At 38.3% G+C, this 20510-nt stretch overlaps 1 protein-coding gene across 8 annotated transcripts in view; it reads left to right on the top strand.

The window, feature by feature from the left end:
• KDM6A (lysine demethylase 6A) overlaps positions 1-12576 on the top strand; it is a 159950-nt gene extending 147374 nt beyond the window's left edge. For all 8 annotated transcript variants that reach the window (XM_080651992.1, XM_080651991.1, XM_080651989.1 and 5 more), the window contains 3 exons: positions 8751-8877; positions 10295-10465; positions 11712-12576. In XM_080651992.1, coding sequence (XP_080508118.1) covers positions 8751-8877; positions 10295-10465; positions 11712-11741 — 328 coding nt within the window. In that variant the 3' untranslated portion in view covers positions 11742-12576. The remainder of the gene's footprint in view (positions 1-8750; positions 8878-10294; positions 10466-11711) is intronic.
• Positions 12577-20510: the final 7934 nt, after the last annotated feature.

Raw genomic sequence — 20510 nt, 5'->3', positions numbered from 1 at the left:
GTTTTTAATTCATAAATACTGTGACTCTACAATGTGTGATTTTTAGGTTTTCACAGTTAAATGATAAGTCTGCCCAATCAAAATGAATGTAAGCGGTTAAGGCAGCCGTGGGCAAACTACGGCCCGCGGGCCGGGTCCGGCTGTTCTATCCGGTTCTCTTGCTCTCCCCTCCGCTCCTTTACTTTGAATGTATATTAGTTCACACAAACACTCCATCCATGCTTTTGTTCCGGCCCTCCGGTCCAGTTTAAGAACCCATTGTGGCCCTCGAGTCAAAAAGTTTGCCCACCCCTTGTAGGGGCACGTACTTCAGTTGCAGGTTAGGTAACTCATCGATGTGTCTCCCATCAATGTTTCTCTCTTTCTCTCTTAAAAAAAAAATCAATGGAAAAAATATCCTCAGGTGAGGAAACACACACACACACACACACACACACACACACACAGTAAGGAAAGGAAAATTTACTGGGGAAATAGTCAAAACATTAAAATACATGGTCTTTACTATAATGTTGGAAAAGTTTATTTTAAAAAATGTGGGGAAGCACAGAGGAAGGCACTTCTGAGAGAGGAACATTCAGGAAAGGCTTCACGGAAGTACTACAGCTCCATAATTTCTTATTCTAAACCCCTTAGACCAAATGTGTTTTGGTATTCAGAATTCAAGTGTCAATATCAAATGAGTTTTTGCAAAATTTATGAAAAATTTGTGGGATTATAATAGATTATGAGCCTATATTAAGTGATTTAATATTGGGAAGTGATGATATATCCTATTGTCACCTACTATCCCTCCTTAATCATTTTGGGAATGAATTACTTGTAGTTTTTTAAACCACTCAACATTGCTCTTTTTTTCTTTGCATTTTCAAAATCACATTTGGTCTTTTAGAGTCCTGTAGTTTCATAGCATCCTTTAAATCATTTAGTAAATCTCTTTCAATTTTCACATCCTAGCTATTTTACTAAAATAAATCTCATACTCTTCTCCACATTCTTCCAGCTACCCTCCTACATTACCATGAGTCAAAAGAATATTTGTTATCTTGATTACTTCTTTAATTTCCTAATGAAGTGAACTTGACAAGAAAAGATCACAGCCTGACTCTTTTAGTGGAAGCTCAGTGCATAATCTCTCTCTTTATTTCCTTAAGTGTTTAAATGAAAAAACTGTTTTACACATATTGCAAGCAAACTTACTTTCTCCTTCTTTAGACTAAACTTTTAAATGACTCAGGTTTAAGCCCTATTTGTTAGCTGTTGAGTTTTCTGAATCATTAGCTATTTTTAAAGTAGAGCAGTGCCACACAAAGAAATGAATTAAGGAAGACTTATAAATAATAAGGTTACTGAGCTCTTCATTGAAGTATGATAGATTTTTCTATGTTAATATAACTTATTCTTCTTTAAAATATATAAAATTTACATACATGCCCCCAAACTTGTTTACACTTTTCCCTCCAATTTATTATTTAAAATTTTTTTAAATCTACAAAAATAGTTGAAATACTAATGCAGTGAATACCTACATAACCTCATCTGGAGTCATAAGGTTTTGCCACATGTACTTAGCTGTTTACACACATGCGTGCGCTTGTACACTTTTTTCCCTTCTGAATCATGAAAAGTAATTTGCAAACATTATGGCATGTCACCCCAAATACTTCAGCCTGCATCTCTTAAGAATAAGGATATTCTCACATAACTACAGTGCCATTTACCGTATCTGAGAAATGTGAAATTCAATAGTAATCAGCTAATACATGGTCTACGTTTAAATTTACCCAACTACCCAAAATGTCATTTTTTTTTAGCTCTTTCCCCTCCCCACCCCACCACCTTCAATCAAGATTGAATCAAGGTTTATATTGAATTTCAGTATGTAGCTATTGTGTCATTAGTCTTCTTTTTTATTGATTTTAGAGAGAAGTAAGGAGAGAGAAACATCTATTTGTTGTTCCACTAATACTATATGCATTCATTGGTTGATTCTTGTATGTGCCCTAATCAGGGGTCAAACCTGCAGCCTTGGAGAACTGGGATGATGCTCTAACCCACTGAGCTGCTCGGCCAGGGCTGTGTCTCAGTTCTCTTTGGGTTATACACATTTTTGGGTTATATACATTGATGCTGTTTACTTTGGTAAGCCCATATCCCCTTCTAGTATAAACTATGTCAGAGATATTTCCGTTCATGGGTCCTGTTACTAAATAGGCACTTTAAAACTTAAAATTAAGGGTGGGGAGATTATTGCTACTTTTTATTCATCTTCATCTTAGTATAAAGCTTTTATCCTTTGGTTTTAATTTTAAAGTATTAATTAAGATCTAAGAGAAACCCTCATTTTTTGAAAATTCATGATTCCCATCTTCAGGTATTTGAGATAGATTGCTTTGGCTTATATAATGCTAAGGCTTTCTTTTTGTAGTTCACTTTCCTAAGACTCATATTCAGTATGTTTGGGCATTGAAGTATTCCTTTAAACAGGACCCTTGAAAGGAATCAAATGGTAATGCAGCAAGTGAGAACTGGGGACTATTGGTACTGATTAGCTTTCTCTGTAGATGACAGCTTTCAGAATAGATAATGATTCTTTCATTTTTTGATTAATTTTTTTTAATTTTTCAATTACAGTTGACATTCAATATTATATTAGTTGTAGGGGTACAACATAGTGGTTAGACATTTATATAACTTATGAAGTGGTCCTCCCCATAAGCCTAGTACCCACTTGACACCATACATAATTATTACAATACTAGAGGCCCGGAGCATGGGTGGGGGGTGGGGAGGGATGCGGGAAGTTGGGAGGGGCCGACCTGGGCCCTGATCGGCCTGGTTGGCCACCGCAGTTTGCGTCATAGCGACTGGTTGTTCTGGCGTTCCAGTCACTTGGCTTTTATATACTAGTATAGATTCTTGACTATATTCTCTATGCTATACTTTACATCCCATGGCTTTATTTTTTAATTTAAATTCTTTATTGTTTAAAGCAGCGGTCGCCAACCTTTCAGACCTCACGGACTACCAGTGGTCTGCGGACCACCGATTGGCGACCAGTGGTTTAAAGTATTATATACGTCTCCTTTTTTCCCTACTGACCTCTCCCCCATGACTGTTTTGTAACTACCAATTTGCACTTCTTAATCCCTTCACCTTTTTTATCCAGTCCTCCATCCCCCCCTCCTATCAGGCAACCATCAGTTTGTTCTAATAGAGAGGTTCTTTTTTTGTTTTTTAATATATTTTATTGATTTTTTATAGAGAGGAAGGGAGAGGGATAGAGAGCCAGAAACATCGATGAGAGAGAAACATCGATCAACTGCCTCCTGCACACTCCCTACTGGGGATGTGCCTGCAACCAAGGTACATGCCCTTGACCGAAATCGAACTCGGGACCCTTCATTCCGCAGGCCGACGCTCTAGCCACTGAGCCAAACCGGTTAGGGCGAGAGGTTCTTTTAGATGCAGTTGAATTTAGATGCAAGTTAATTTAATGGTTGGTAGTATGTTTTGATATGTTGGAAATTCCGGTTTCTTCACCAACCGTGATAATAAGCAGTTCAGTGCATTTTAAAATGTCAAAAACAGAATTCTAAAGAGCCTATTTTCTACTGAAAAATGCAATATTAGAAAATCTTTGATTTAGGAGAAGCATATCAGACAGTAGCATGCTGAGGAGTAGAAAGTTAATTTTCTAAAATTTCAACAGTACCAAGTCCATTGAAAACCACTCCCCACAAACTTCTGTCTTTTTTTTTTTTTTTTTTTTTTTTACTTAAAATTTTTTTTCAATTACAGTTTATATTCCATATTACTTTGCATTAGATTTCTTTCAGAACTATTTTTGTTTTCCCTTTTCTTATAAACATATTATAGATTATTACCCTATCTACATGATACACACTTTATCACAAGCACAGAAGTATTGAATATAAAGTAAAGCAAACTGTTAAGTATTAATTCCCTTTCCCCTTTGATTCCCATTTTTAAATGGATAAATGAGGTGTTCTACAACACTGGTCATAGCAAGTTGGCCTAATAATTGAATGAGACGGTCTAGTTACGAAGACCAGTCCATAGTTAGCATAGATCCCAGTGTAGTTGTCCTAGGCCAGTGGTCGGCACACTCAGTACGATTGAAATTTCTTTGGAGAGCCGAAAACCAACTTCTGCGCATGGGCCACGAAGTTTCAATCGCACTGTACGTGCGCCCCCGCACGTGGTATTTTGTGGAAGAGCCACACTCAAGGGGCCAAAGAGCCGCATGTGGCTCGCGAGCCGCAGTTTGCCGACCACTGTCCTAGGGGCTGCATATATACAATATCGGGCTGCATATGCAATGCTTTTTTATAACATTGAGCTAACAAAATTTAAAAATTGTAAAACTCTGCTTTCTCATGGTTAACATACATTTGCTTTCATACTTGTTTTTTCCAGAGGTTAACGTTCTTAACACATTGCGGACGGATCACGAGAATTCTCGTGTTTTCTGTTCTAAGGCTTGTGGCCAATCACGAGAATTCTTTAAAAAGATATTAGCTTGTAAAAACATGTAATAAATAACTTCAAAATGCAATGGGTATTTAATTTTAAAGCGTGCCTTTAACATTTATGTAAACCGTTTTTTGTACTCCTTCAATAGAAACGTATCTGGCCACTGGGTAAAGCTAGCAATAAAACTACTGGTCCGCAATGTGGTAAGATACTCGTTTTATTATTGACTGAGACCTTGATTTTCAGCCATGTGGTTGGTTTAAGTGAAACTGTTATGTCTTGCTGACATTTAGGCCCTCACTATTGTCCTAGGGGCAATACAACCCTGGAGTGACAGGTAGCGAGTGTGTTATGAGGACTCACGTGTTAGCTGACTTTTCCTGCATGGCTCTCTCAGTACGAGGGATTGTGCAAGGCAAAGTGCCTCTTGGAAGCTTGAGTTTGTACACCATCTACTTGTCAGTGGCCGAGATTGTTAGCAGAACATCTTTAAAAGTGCCGTATCAGCGGACCCGTGCCTCTTCTCTGTCCACACTGACTTTGGAAACTTAGCCAAGTTGCCCCCAGAATGCTTAACTTCAACATAATATCCTGTCACCATGGCTTCATTTCTTTATTTTCCTGCCTCAGAAACCTCATCCCAAGATTAAAATCTTACAAGAACAGTTGTTTGCTCCCTAAGTAATCCCCATATTACCTTTGCTCGTGGCATTTCTTCTGCCTGGAAAGTACCTTTCTCCCACTTTTCCTTCCCGCCCACATCTAAATTGACAACTTCTTTATCCAAACTTCTGTGATTCCTACCTCCCCTCACCTGAAGCTGAGCTTTCCTTCCCTTTAGCATCCATGGTATACTATGTCTATTTCTCTTTTGCCTAATTTATGAATATATTGTACATGAGCATTTGTCCTAATGTTACTGTCTTTAGTAATTCAAGTATATTTTTATTTTTATCCCCTACATGAAGTCATTTTTAAAACGCCATCCTTCTTGAGGTTTCATCTTTGCAGACTGGTTTTTGGGCGGATTAGATTCTACTGTGTCACCTCAAATACACCAAGCCCTCAATCAGCCTTTTCTTGGCTTTCTTCCAAGCCGGAGCTGTCTGTAATATTCACCGCCTTCTTGTGGTAGTCTTTCATCCAAGCAGCTAAAAGTAGGGGCTGGATCCTGAAACCACATTGATCCTTAAACGTCAAAGAATTCCCTGCCTCTGTATCTCCTGAAATTATTTCTGACCCTATTCCTAAAATGCATTTATTAAAAAACGGCATATCTTCTACAATTTTATACTTTTTGCTAGTGATTTAATATGTTGTTTTTAACAAATGAATTATTAATTGCTGTAAGATATATTTATTAAAATTCAGCAAAACTAAAATGAAGAGGAAATAACAATCCTGATCTGGTTTGATTTTTATTTTTTAGCTCTTCAATACACTCGAACATGGTCTAGGATTAATCAAAGCAGAACAGATTACTGTTAAGTCAAGTCTTAAATATTATACCTGTGTCTTCTCTGGGATCCTTTTCCTAAATCTCTGTATTTTCTGATTTTTCCCTGCCCCTTGACTGAATCGGATTCTTTCTTTAGGATCTGCTCATTGGTGGACTTCAGAAGAGCCTCTGTCTCTCAGTTTCCTTGAATTCCAATGGCTACCTTTTGAAAAATGGGAATGAACGAACAATTTAATGTTAAGAGCAAAGAGGAAAGCACAATGTGGTTACTCATTGTCAGATCAGATGAATAGAGCTGTGTGTTTTCTAAGGTTCCAATAGCTCACAGAATAAAAATTCTGGAGCCGTGATTGCATACACAGAATACTCACGGCTTAATATTACTAGCAACCCTAGCTCTCATCCCTTATTGTTTGCAGGAAAGTGGTATAATGCATTTTTCTAGATGAAACTACCAAACTAACCATAAATTAGAAACTACCATCTGATTGTCATTGTAGTCAGTAGCATTGGAGTGGAAAATTTATTCGCTGAGTAAAGAGTGGGATAATAATACTCCCCAGAACCACAGCTCTGTGTTTTGGGGGTGGGTGGGGGACTGCACTGACTGAATCTCATCTTCAAAAGGGAAAGGGGGAGCGGCTAAGAGTACGTGGAAGAGAGTACGGTGTGAGATAGTGAGGAAAAGCTTGAGATTTCCTGCTTTTATAAAACCCCAGCCCAACGACTTAAAAAAGAGCTTTATGACATCAGACCAATTTAGCTTCTGAGCACAAGTCTCAGCTGCACAGGATGGTTAGATGCCTAAGTGTCATAATAGTGTGAAGTACCTAATACCATGCCTTCTGTCTGGTCTGTATTTTTTATTTATTTGATGGGAGCAGAGTAGAGTCTGCCAATCTTCTAGAGGTGTCTGCAGAGTTTTCGGCATTATTTTCCTTTGAAAGAGACCTTATATTAAAGCCCTGGCTGGAAAATTTGTTCAGTAAGATCAGGGCCTTCAGAGGTGAATTGTATGGGACATGGGGAGGGAAAAGGGGACGAGCAGATACTGTTTAAGAGCTTGTGGCATTGTCTGAATTATATTCTCTCTCTTTTTACCATGATCTAAATTTTTGCTTTCTCCCTTCCCTGGCATACTTTCACGAACACATACCACCTATGCGCGCCGCGCGCACACACACACACACACACACACAGAAAAAAGGAGAGAGCTGTCTAGCTTTGATTTACAACCATAGTCTAAAGCAGCAGTCGCCAACCGGTGGTCTGGTGGTCCGTGAGGTCCGAAAGGTTGGCGACCGCTGGTCTAAATCATTATTTTGTTTCTAAGTAAGTTAAACATGCAAGAATTGCTGAACAAACTGAGTAATTTATTTTAATATGATGCATAACGGGTTTGCCTTACAGCTAGCTGTGACGTTGATATTGCTATATGTTTGTTAAATAAGTTAACAAGGTTTATATATATTTTTAGTCATCTTTTATCCTGGCTTAATGCACAGGGGTTCTGATAAGTGACAATACTTTACCCTAGTCACTTATAAAATAACAAGGAAATATAAATGAAGAGAACTTAAATGTGCTATTACTTACCATACATTAAATTTTAGTTATTCAGTAATCAAATGTTTATTGCATACTTACTATATATGCCAGGCACTGTCATAGACAGAGAGTAGACAGCATGTATAAAACAGATAAGACCTTGTGCTTTCAAACAATACTCAGTTGCTAAACCCATTTCCTTTTCTTTAGGGTATTTTCATTGTCTCTGAACTTTAGAGGGAAAAGTGCCTTAGACATCATCTCCAACCTCTGTTCAAATGCAGAGTCTGAGCCTAAGATTCAGAGGAGAGTTAAGAGAATTTAGCAATTTCAAGTAATGACAGCAAACTATAGGAAAATCAGCACAAATTGTGAGAATTCACTGTATTGTTAGCATCATAAGTATGAGTTTAGAGAAGCCACAAATTATAAACTCAATTGTGTTTATAAATGCAAGATTCTTTATTATCTCTAAGTTAAAATAGTGGATTTAAATGTCTTTTTAAAAAAATTTTTTTAATTGTTTGAAGTATTACAAATAGTAGTACATAAGTCTCCTTTTTTTTTTTTCCCCATTGACCTCCCCCCGGCCTCCCCTTCCCCCAAGTACATGCCTTTACCTGCCCCCTCCCCCCCCCCAGTGTCTACTATCCATTGGTTATGCTTATATGCATGAAATGTCTTTTTTCTTCTTTAGTGCTATAGTGAAACCAATTTGGTATTGTGTGGTGACTGAACACATAAATGGCTTTCTGCTTATAGACTCAAAAGTTTCAAACGCATCTATATAGATGATGCTGTTTACCATTGTCTGGGTAGTACTACTAGAAATAACGTGCCTTCCTGCCTTGCTGGAATCGTAGTTCAGATCTGGAATTCAGACCCCTTATTTCAAGGATGAGAACATTGACTCCCAAAGAGGTCAATTCACTTGCCCAAATAAGAGCCAAAAGTAACAGCTTATATTTAAGCAAGGAATCAGGTTTTGCATATTAAGATCATTATATTTTTATATTCAGATAAAAATTATTCTCAACTTCCACTGATATAATATTAATATCAGACCTGCTGAACAGTAACCCCATTTTTTTTTAAATATCAGAATATCTGAGACATTGACAAAAGAAAAATGAAGTCACAGGTATTAGAACTGAGTCTCTTGGCATTATTTCTAATGATATATCTTTTATGCTAAAGACATTCAATGTTCAATTGCTGGTCACAAATAATTTTTTCCCTATGACAGGTATTGTCTTCTAAGAACCCTGAAGCAATGTCAGACATTGAGGGAAGCTCTCATTGCTGCAGGCAAAGAGATTATATGGCATGGGCGGACAAAAGAGGAGCCAGCGCATTACTGCAGCATTTGTGAGGCAAGTGACTGTTCTTCTCCACCCCTAGATTTATAAAGCCTCTTACCTCTCCACTTTTGGTTTCTCTTCAGTTATTTTTTAAAATACATTGAAACTTTCGTGTAATACATTTTACTGAAATTGTAATTGTACTTAAAATCTTATTTTCTTGTTACTTAGCTATTAAAATTTAATCTGATGGTATACTATTTTACTAACTATGGATTAACTCAAAGTATCTACTAGAGTCATTTATATAATAGATATTTAACAGATGATAATCATCAAGAAGTTTAGGCTTGGAATTTTAAACTATGAACAATCCAGAAGCAGACAGATGCCAATAAACTGGATGTAGTTCAGTATAGCTACAGGCAGATCGATGTTAAGTCCTCTCTGGTACAGTTCACAATACATTGGTCAGTCTTCTAAAGCCAAGGCTTGCAAGAGATGCAGAAACGAAGAAGATAGGGTACCTGAAGGAGCTTCCATAGTCTGCTCAAAGAAGACAAATTATGAACAACTAATTGTAATGTACATGAGACTTGTGAATGCAAAGTTGGTCTTACTGTTACGACAACACTGAGGGGGGAAAATGACCAAATTTTCCTTTCTATATTGGCATAAGAGTTCACTAAAGTATTAACATTTGAGTCCCTCCTTAAGGATGAGTATGAGACTTCAGTGGACCAAAAAATGAGAAGTGGAGGTAGAATGAATGTTACTATGAGCTATAATAACAATATGGGAAATGAAATGGCTTACCCATAAAAGGGTTAGTCCAATGTGGCTGGAACTTATTGGGGACAGACTGCAAATTACAAGTCTAGGTAGTAGGAAGCTTACAGAGCATCTTGAATGACTTTAAGGAATTTGATATTCTGAGGTCATTGAAGCCATCAAAAGATTTTGAGCAGGCAAACAACTTGGATATGTGGTTTGAGGTTTGAGGTTTGGCTAAGCACTAAGCACTATGCTATGCCTTGGAGGTGCAAAGATGAGTAAAGTAGTCTTTATCTTTGAGAAGCTCTGTCTATAGGGGAAGACAAATAGCCATTCACAGTGCCCCGTATGAGTACTGTCAGAGAAGTAAAAAGAAAATTATGATCACTTTTACCTGACTGTATAGTAATGTTTCATATTTAGAACAAAGTAGACTGACCTTTATTAAACTTTTGAATTACACTTTTGCCAGTGATTGTAATGAGTAGCCATTCCCCTGAATATACATTGCCACCCATGTCGCTGGGTTTGGTGCAGAATAAATCTTGTCCATTAAACTATTTTACACATGGCCATGTTTGTCTTGGTACCTACTTTCAACTAGAGATAACTGTCCACAACTCCATGTAAAGTAAGATTCTGTGATTTTATTAAAGTATTACAATAAGTAAATGCCACTGTCGCAATTGAATGCTTTTTCTCTTGTATAAAATAGGTGGAGGTTTTTGATCTGCTTTTTGTCACTAATGAGAGCATTTCTCGGAAGACCTACGTAGTGCATTGTCAAGATTGTGCACGAAAAACAAGCAGAAACCTGGACAATTTTGTGGTGCTAGAACAGTACAAGATGGAGGACCTGATGCAAGTCTATGACCAATTTACATTAGTAAGTGAAATCCACATGTGAGTACATAGTTAGCTGGATAGGGAAGCAGCATTGTTTGTTCTGCTACCTGATAAGCAGGAGGTATGAAATACTTAAATTTTCTTTTGGCATTGCATGGTGTTCCCCCTCCACTTCCAAGTATTTATTCCTATGAAGTTAGCATATTTTATTTTCACTTTTCTTCCTGGGCGAGACCAGCCTAAATAATACCACAGTAATTATGTTTTTAAATCTTTGTGTGCTTTTTGAACACTGTCACATTGTCATCTCAGTTGATAAAATTTTTGTGTACACACAGGTTATTAGTGTCAGCAAAATGAATCCGTAAATGTGCTTTTAAATATACTTCTGCTTTTAGAGCTAATTGTATTTATTTAAAATTTTGTTCTTGCCAGAAGTATTAACCTCATGAGAATATTTGTTAATCCTCACCCAATGATTCCCCCCTCCACCCCCATTGATTTTTAGAGAGGGAGGGAGGAAAACATCAGTGTGCTACACCATCTGTTGCTTCCCATACATGCCCTGATCGAGGCTGGGGATTCGGCAACCCAAGTATGTGTCCTTAACTGGGAATCGAACCCAAGACCCTTTGGTGCTTGGGCTAACACTCTAACCACTTGACAACACCAGCCAGGGCAGCCTTATGGGGAATATTTGATGGAGCATAACTTCCTGCTACGTTATACAACCTCATGAGATTCAAAGTATACTTATAAATTGCACACAATTTTTAACTTTTCAACAGCGGATGCTCAGGGCGAAGCATTTTACTCTTGCACATCACTAGTTTTATGAATAGGAAAATAATTTATGAATTGTTGATTTTCCTCCAATACATTTCTCTTACAAATGTTAATAGAAACGGAATTTTTGAAATTTAGCTCCTGATATTTTCATTTGAATGGTCTTCAAGATTGCTTGAAGAAGAAGAAAATTATCTGGAGTATGTTGCACAAAATGCATTATCTAGTTGATAGGTTCTGAAGCCAGTTACTAATGAAATTATAATTGGTTTGTTAAATTATTTTCTACAAGCCTTTTTTTTAAAAACAATCGAAAAAAAATGCTCAACCTAATAAGGTTCTTGATTTTTAATGTTCTTGAGTCTGACTATTTGGTGAAGTAGTGCAGAAAAATGCTGGGACACTGAGTAGGGCAATGGTCTCAGACTCTTAAGAAAATTGTCTAGGTGGGAGTCAGTAAGGGCGGCTGTACTTTGTAACACCCTCACTTGTATTTTTAGGCTCCTCCATTGCCATCTTCCTCATCTTGATATTGTTCCATGGACATTACATGAGACCTTTTCTGCTATTCAGGAAGTAACCCAGTTCCGCACCACTGGCTTTTAGAGCTGTCTCGTAAGGCTGCTGGCTGAAACTGTGTCTATGCAACCTTCCAAGCGAGAGTGTCAACCAACTGGACTGAGGAGGGCACTGCTCCCACTCCAGGACTCTCAACGCTGACCAGCTGTACTTCAGAAAGAAGAATGATTCCCATGTTTTGTATATAGCTGACAAAACTGGCAACATCACACAGACTACTGACTTGAAGACAGCCTTTTATATTTCTCTATTTCTGGGCTGATGAACCTGTTTTCATCCTTTTCCCCTTCAGAATTTTCCTTGGAAAAAAATACTAGCCTAGCTGGTCATTTCTTTGTAAGGTAGTTAGCAATTTTAAGGCTTTCTTTGGTCAACTTTTTTTTAATGTGAAAAGTTAGGTAAGAAACTTTTTTACTGCTTTTATGTTTTTCTGTCTTGTTTTGAAACCATGGCGGTTATTACACTTTTGGTTCCTAAATGAAATGTTTAAAAATTAACAGCCAAGTCACAAAGATAATGGATTGCACATAGACTAAGGAATAAACTTCAGATTTGTGATTTTTGTTTCTAATCTTGATGTAAATTTACACTATTTATAAATACATATTTATTGCTTGAAAATATTTGTGAATGGAATGCTGTTATTTTTTCCAGATTTACCTGCCATTGAAATTTTAAGGAGTTCTGTAATTTCAAACACTACTCCTATTACATTTTCTATGTGTAAATAAAGCTGCTTAGCATTGTACAGAAACTTTTATTAAAATTGTTTAATGTTTAAAGAGTTTTCTATTGTTTGAGTTTTAAAAAGATTTTATGTACAGTGCCCAGTTTTTGTTCATTTTTCAAATCTGATTATATATATTTTATATATACTTATGTATGTATATATAATATATATAGAAATCTGGATATCTATGTATAAAGATTTAGAACTTAAAATTTTCTCATTTTAAGTTTCACATCTATGGTAGATTTTTGAGGTGTCTACTGTAAAGTATTGCTTACAAAAGTATGATTATTTTTAAAGAAATATATATGGTATGTATCTTCAAGACCTAAAATGTCAGACTGGTTTATTGTTAAGTTGCAATTACTGCAGTGACAGACCAATAAACAATTGCTGCCAAAATGTAGTATAATAGTAGAAAACAAATAGTGATTGAACTTAAGGTTTTAAAGGGAATGTTATATGGGCTTGACAAATCCTGTACATCATTTAGCAGCTTTTTATATGGAAAAAATATTCAGATAAAGGATTCTATTTTAGAATGCAAATAAATTAAGAGACTTATTTTTTAATGTTAGGCAATTCTGAAATTTCATGCTTTTCTGCTTGCATGACACGATGGGGGCAGGGGGGCCTAGTCTGCAAATTCCATGTCACTAGTAATATAGCAAGCTATATTAGCATTAACAGGTCACTTCTGATTAATAATAGTATTTTAAAGTAATGGTACCTTGCATTTGGCACATATTCTCATTTTATTACTCTGTTCTTTCTAACTTTCTAAGATTTTTCCAGGAAGCTATAGTGAAGAAGCATAGAGAATGCTTATAAATGACGTTATATGTATGACTAAAGAAAACGTATAATCCTCTCTAGTGAAATGCTGTGCTGATTGCATTAATCAAGTACTTTTTCCCTATACTCAAGGAGCAAGAGTTCTTGTCTTAAGTGCTGCTCAGGATGCTTAACCATTAATATTTCTAAATGAACTCAAGACAAACAAAATAAAAATTGCAAGCCAGCTACCCAGAAACAAAGGTTAAAGGAAGGCAGAAGCTATACCTAAATGTTTCTTAGCCGTTCTAGTTTATCTTACTGACACAGTGTCTTATTTTCTGTTTTTTGGTTTTTTTTATATATTTTTATTGGTTTAGAGAGGAAGGGAGAGGGGGAGAGAGATAGAAACATCAATGATGAGAGAGAATCATGGATCAGCTCCCTCCTGCACGCCCCCTACTAGGGATCAAGCCCGCAATCCAGGCATGTGCCCTTGACCGGAATAGAACCTGGGACCCTTCAGTCTGCAGGCCGATACGCTGTCCACTGAGCCAACCAGCTAGGGCTCTGGGGTTTTCTTCAGATAGTTTATTATCAAGATTACTCTAAGTTGTGTGACATTCAGGAATAATTTAGTGGTGTTTCACCAATAACTATTTGGAAGTTGTATGTCAAGAATACTTGTTCAGCTTAGTCTGGGATAGAAAGGATAGGAGGTAGAAATCAGACATTACTTTGAAGTGTAACTAGATGAACAGAGTCATGCAGAACTGCTTTTCATCAATTTAATATCTTTTATAATTTACATTTTCCAGATTTCAGAAGGAATAGAATTTTTTTTTTTTACTGCTCCTATAGGGAAATTTCATTAAAGCAAACCCCATCCTGGTCCCTTAATAATAAAACGGGTGTCATCATAACACACATTGTTTAGGCAAAGAAGCTAATTACACACTATGAAAAAGGGAGAAGTGTTGATCCAGAAAGTGGGAACTAAATCATATTTTCCTCATTGTCACCAGTTAAATAGGAAATCTTATACCATCAGTATAGCAGTTCAAGTTGCTTAACCTATTTAAATTAAATTAATAAAAAATGTGGCTTCTGCATTTTGAAATAAAAGCTAAGTCACTTTTTCAAAGTAGTAAATGGACAGGACTTTATCCTAGTAATTAGCTGAAATTTAACAACGTAATATGAATTTAACTTAAATGAAGTACCTGCTTCTCAGAACCTAATTATTAAATCTTTAAATCATTATCATGTATATTCTCTATTAGTCAATATATTTATTTAGCGTCTCCTAAAGTTTAGGACCTTAACAAATCTGAATAAGATGTCCTCCCTGCCCTCTACCCCTCACACACACTAATATGGGAGATTTAGGTATTGTGTGGGGCAAAACCTAGGTCATAAGGGCTACTAGTCTTGGGGCTTACATTTCAGCGGGGTTTCGTTTAACATCAATGATCACATCTTCCAGAGCAAGAGGATCCGGGAACTTCGACTAAGGGGTCGGGCGAGTGTTGCAAGACAACTGGAGAGTTGGGAAGGCCCCGATACTGGGAAAGCCTGCCGTGAGAGAGGAACCATCGCGAGATTTATGCAAAAGAACAAGGTTGAATTTGCAATAGTCTTCCTGCCTGCTTTAACACACTATCATTTCTTGTGGACATTGCTGCCAAAGGGATATTTCTTTTTTAAAATTTTCTATAAAAATGTATTTGAACCAAAGAGAGGATACACCTGGAAGCAAGATCGCACCAGACATATAGGTGCTTCCTGAGGGATACTTGCAGCCGTGGGCAAACTACGGCCCGCGGGCCGGATCCGGCCCGTTCAGCTGTTCTATCCGGCCCACGGAGCCGAAAGAGCGGAGGGTTCTCTTGCTCTCCCCTCCGCTCCTTTACTTTGAATTTATATTAGTTCACACAAACACTCCATCCATGCTTTTGTTCCGGCCCTCCGGTCCAGTTTAAGAACCCATTGTGGCCCTCGAGTCAAAAAGTTTGCCCACCCCTGGATACTTGTAAAGCACAGAAATTCAAGGGAGAGGTGACCTGGGCTTGAACTTTGGATCTTGGGAGGATGGAACTAACACAGGTTTGGAAGACAAAAAGTAAAGTCCCCAGAACCCATTAGATGTCTTCAGGTGAGTGGAGGTGCTTCTGACTAGAAGAGGAAATGCAGAAGGATAGTTCCAGAAGCAGAAGAGAATGAATTGCTTGTAGAGCAGCCAGTGGTTGAAATTAGGAGAGGCTGGATGGGAACCGTGTACCTAGCTCTCCGCTGAGGTGGTGCTTAGAGCCACGGGAGATGAGCTCATACAAGGAACTGGTGAGAAGAGGTGATGTCAGCATATAAGGAGAGAGGGAAGGAGAAGAAATCTAAAAGAAACCGGCTTGGGGGGTGTTACATAACCTTGAGCTTTTGGAAAACAACCACACCACGTGGCAAACGTGAGGGTTAGAGGGATTCCTTGGGCTTGGCACAAGATGCTTGGTGGCATTTATTTATTTGCTAGGCCCCTTCAGTGGAGCAACAACCTGATTGCCATGGATGGGAAAAGTTCCATTTGAGAGGAAGTGGGGGTCACTTTGGTCTTTCAGGAGCCCTGGGTGTGAAATTATGTTGGTCTTTGGTGAAGAGCAAACAGATCTCCAATTTTAAACATTTCTATCATTGTCCTGGAGTGCGTTACACAGTAATAGTTGTGTATATATTCCCTGAAGAAACCCATGTGGTCTGTTTTTGAAAGGAAAACATACTTTTTAAAATTTTTTTATTGTTTTATTGTTTAAAGTATTACATGTAGTAATACATATATCTCCTTTTTTCCCCCCATTGACCTTCCCCCAGCCTCCCCTACCCCCTGTCACATGCCCTCTTCCCCCCTCCCCCCCACCCCCCGGTGTCTTGTGTCCATTTGTTGTGCTCATATGCATGCATACAAGACCTTTGGTTGATCTCTTGGAAAACATACTTTTCAGTCGAACAGGGAAATGAGGTTGGAACTTTTTTTAAATATATTGATTTCAGAGAGGAAGGGAGAGAGAGAGAGAGAAACATCAATGAGGAGAGACAACCATTGATCAGCTGCCTCCTGCACACCCCACACTGGGGACCGAGCCCACAACCTGGGTATGCGCCCTGACGGGAATAGAACCGTGACCTCCCGGTTCATAGGTCGACGCTCAACCACCGAGCCAACGCCAGCCGGGCTGAGGGTGGAACTTTTTAGTGAGGCCCACAGATACCCACCATTTGTATGTAAGTACTTTATATACATTGTGTTTAGCCCTGACAATGACCCTTTGAGTTAGGTACTGTTTCTCCCCATCTTACAGAGAGTAAATTGAGGCAAAGAGAGATCACATAACTTGCCCAAGGCTTGCAGTGTTGAAGCTAAAATTCTCACTGGTGATCCAACTTCAGGGCAAGTCCTAGTCCACCTCCCTCTGCAGAGAAATAGGAGTTGAGGGCTTACTCTGCAGTTGTGTTTGAATGACCCTTTTCATTTGAAGTATTTCTTTAAGAGGAAGATGTCTTTAGATTTGAGAACCTGTAATTAGGTCCATCATATCTTTTATAGTCCAAACCAGAACCTCTTTGAGATCAAAAGAGGGCCCTCCTGGGCAAGCCGGAATGTATGGCATAGCGTTTAAACTGGTCTTCCAAAAAAGCCTTGTGGGGGCAGTGTTTACCTCCTCCCAACATCCTCCTCCTAGATATTTAAATTCTAACCATGTGTGTGTGGAAGGGTCTGATGACTTCAAATAGATTAAAGGTATGATTGACACAATGCAGTACTCTGAGCCACAGCTACTTCCAAAAATGCTCAGATACAACAGCTATTAAATCGACTAGGGAGAAAAGTAGAGAAAGCAAACAGATTTTGTAGGCTTAATAGTAAATTGTAGGTAAGCATTAACTTGAGCTCTCCACTTGTGGCATTTGGCAGAGTGGAACTACATGAGAAAGTTATCTTTGGAAAATTTGATACATGTGATTTAAGTGTCATCTTTCATTAAATGTGCTGGAACACAGCCCTAGCCAGTTTGGCTCAGTGGATAGAGTGTTGGCCTGTGGACTAAATTGTTCCAGGTTCGATTCTGGTCAAGGGCACATGCCTGGGTTGTGGTATCGATCCCCAATAGGGGGAGTGCAGGAGGCAGCTGATCCATGATTCTCTCTCATCATTGATGTTTCTATCTCTCCCTCTCCCTCTCTGAAATCAATAAAAATATATATTTTTTTAAATGTGCTGAAATGCAAATATTCAACTCTCTGCTCATGGAAAGGATTCTGTCTACAGAATGGAAACCAGTGATGGGAAAAATGAGACATTTTTGGGGGCTAGCAATCTGAATCTAGCCACTGCCCCTTTAATTACCTGGTCCTGCAAGACCTGTTTATAAACCTTCCCCAGATGGAGTTATCAGTGCTGGCGCCAGGCCAGGCCTTTGGTTGAGGTCTCAAAGCCCCAGCACATAGGGCTCTTTGAGAACTGGCAAAAGGGACCGGATAAACCCTTATTTGGGAGACAAAGAACTGGAAAAAGTATAACTAGGGAAAGCTTCCTCCATGTTTTTGCCCAGGAATTTGAAAGACATTTTTCTCTGGGCCCACGTGTAGTAATAATAATAATAAAGTGTAACTCCATTTCTCTAAGCATTGCTTGGTTTTTCTCTGGTCTTCTGTAACACAGGTACCCAAATCTATGATCCACAAGATTTTCTGGTTTAAGGTACCGAAAACTTTGAGGAGGGGCAGCAAGGTCAAAATAGATCCAGAGACACAGAAACATGAAACAGACTGAGGACTCTCAGAGGGAATGGAGGGAGAGGCAGGATGGGAAGAGATCAACCAAAAAACTTATATGCATACAATAGGGTGGTGAAGACCTTTGGCAGGGTGGGATCCGGGTGGAGGGGGTCAATGGGGAAAAAAGACATCTGTGATACTTTCAACAATAAAGATGAAATCTGATGAACAAAAATAGAGACATAGAAGCATCGAACAGATCGCCAAACCTCAGAGGGAAGGCAGGGGAGGATGAGTGGGGGGTGGTAAGAGATCAACCCAAGGACTTGTATGTATGTTTGTTTACAAGCATGACCCAAGGACACAGACAGTAGGGGGGGGGGGCGAGGGGAGAGATCAATGTGGGGGGGGGGAGGAGGAAGAGACATATGTAATACTTTAAATAAATTTTTAAAAATAAAAAAAAGAAAAATTTTAAAAGAACGTATGAGATACTGATATATCAAAGTTTCAGTAGAAAAGAAAAACTAGAAAGTACCAAAGATTTAAAAATACAACTGCTGTAAACAAACCTAGATAGTTTTTAAATATTGATCAGCCTTCAAATGGTCCTGTCACAGATCATTTAAAATCAGGTGAGGCTTATAGTCCATGAATTGGAATTCCTCTTGAAACTATTTGCATCTCTCCTTCAAGTCATAAGAGCCCGCTGAAGAGCTGGGTGTCAGCAGCAGGTGATGTGGTAGGTAACATTGAAGGCCATGTGATGCTAGCACTCTGAAACTTGCATTTTAGGCTTGCTTCAGTCTAAAAATGGCAGTTCCATTTTCAGTTTTTTGAGGAAACTCCATACTGTTCTCCACAGTGGCTGCACCAGTCTGCATTCCCACCAGTGGTGCATGAGGGTTCCTTTTTCTCCGAATCCTCGCCAGCACTTGTCGTTTGTTGATTTGTTGATGATAGCCATTCTGGCAGGTGTGAGATGGTACCGCATTGTCATTTTGATTTGTATCTCTCGGATAATTAGTGACTTTGAGCATTTTTTCATGTGTCTCTCGGCCCACTTTGGAGAAGTATCTCTTTAGGTCCTTTGCGCACTTTTAAATTGGATTGTCTTCCTTTGTTAAGTTGTATGAGTTCCTTATATATTTTGGAAATTAAGCCCTTATTGGACGATATCTTTGGCAAATATGTTCTCCCATGCAGTGGGCTTTCTTGTTGTTTTGTTGATGGTTTCTTTTGCTATGCAGAAGCTTTTTATTTTGATGTAGTCCCATTTCTTTATTTTCTCCTTAGTTTCCCTTGCCCTAGGAGCTGTTTCGGCAAATATATTGCTACAAGAGATGTCTGAGATTTTGCTGCATATGGTTTCTTCTAGGATTTTTTTTTTTTTGCCTCTGTATCTATCTTTTTATTTATCAGGTTATAATGTTCTTTATTTTCCATAAATGAGTGAGATCATGTGATATTTATCTTTCTCTGCCTGGCTTATTTCACTTAGCATAATGCTCTCCATCTCCATCCATGTTGTTGCAAATGGTAAGAACTCCTTTTTTACCACAGCATAGTTTTCCATTGTGTAGATGTACCACAGTTTTCTAATCCACTCATCTGCTGATGGGCACTTAGGCTGTTTCCAAATCTTAGCTATGGTGAATTGTGCTGCTATGAACATAGGGGTGCATATATCCTTTCTGATTCGTGTTTCTAGTTTCTTGGGATATATTCCTAGAAGTGGGATCACTGGATCAAATGGCAGTTCCATTTTTAGTTTTTTGAGGAAACTCCATACTGTTCTCCACAATGGCTGCACCAGTCTGCATTCCCACCAGCAGTGCAAAAGACTTTCTTTTTCTCTGCATCCTTTCCGGCACTTGTCATTTGTTGATTTGTTGATAATAGCCATTCTGACAGGTGTGAGATGGTACTGCATTGTTGTTTTGATTTGCATCTGTCTGATGATTAGTGACTTTGAGCAGGTTTTCATATGTCTCACGGCCTTCCTTCTGTCTTCTTTCGAAAAGATTCTATTTAGATCAGTTGCTCATTTTTTGATTGGGTTGTTTATCTTCTTTTTGTTAAGCTGCATGAGTTCCCTGTAATGTTGGAGATTAAACCCTTATCTTTGATATCATTGGCGAATATGTTCTCCCATGCAGTGGGCTTTCTTGTTGTTTTGTTGATGGTCTCTTTTGCTGTGCAAAAGCTTTATATTTTGATGTAGTCCCTTTTGTTTATTTTCTCTTTAGTTTCCATTGCCCTAGGAGCAGTATCAGTGAAGAAATTGCTTCAGCATATATCAGAGATTTTTCTGGCTGTGGATTCCTCTAGTATTTTTATGGTTTCTCGTCATATGTTTAAGTCCTGTATCCATTTTGAGTTTATTTTTGTGTATGGTGTAAGTTGGTGGTCTAGTTTCATTTTTTTGCATGTATCTGTCCAATTTTCC

The sequence above is a fragment of the Plecotus auritus genome (genome assembly GCF_963455305.1).
Source record: "Plecotus auritus genome assembly, chromosome: X".
In the NCBI taxonomy this organism is placed as follows: Eukaryota; Metazoa; Chordata; class Mammalia; order Chiroptera; family Vespertilionidae; genus Plecotus; species Plecotus auritus.
This window is presented reverse-complemented; position numbering and strand designations above follow the sequence as displayed.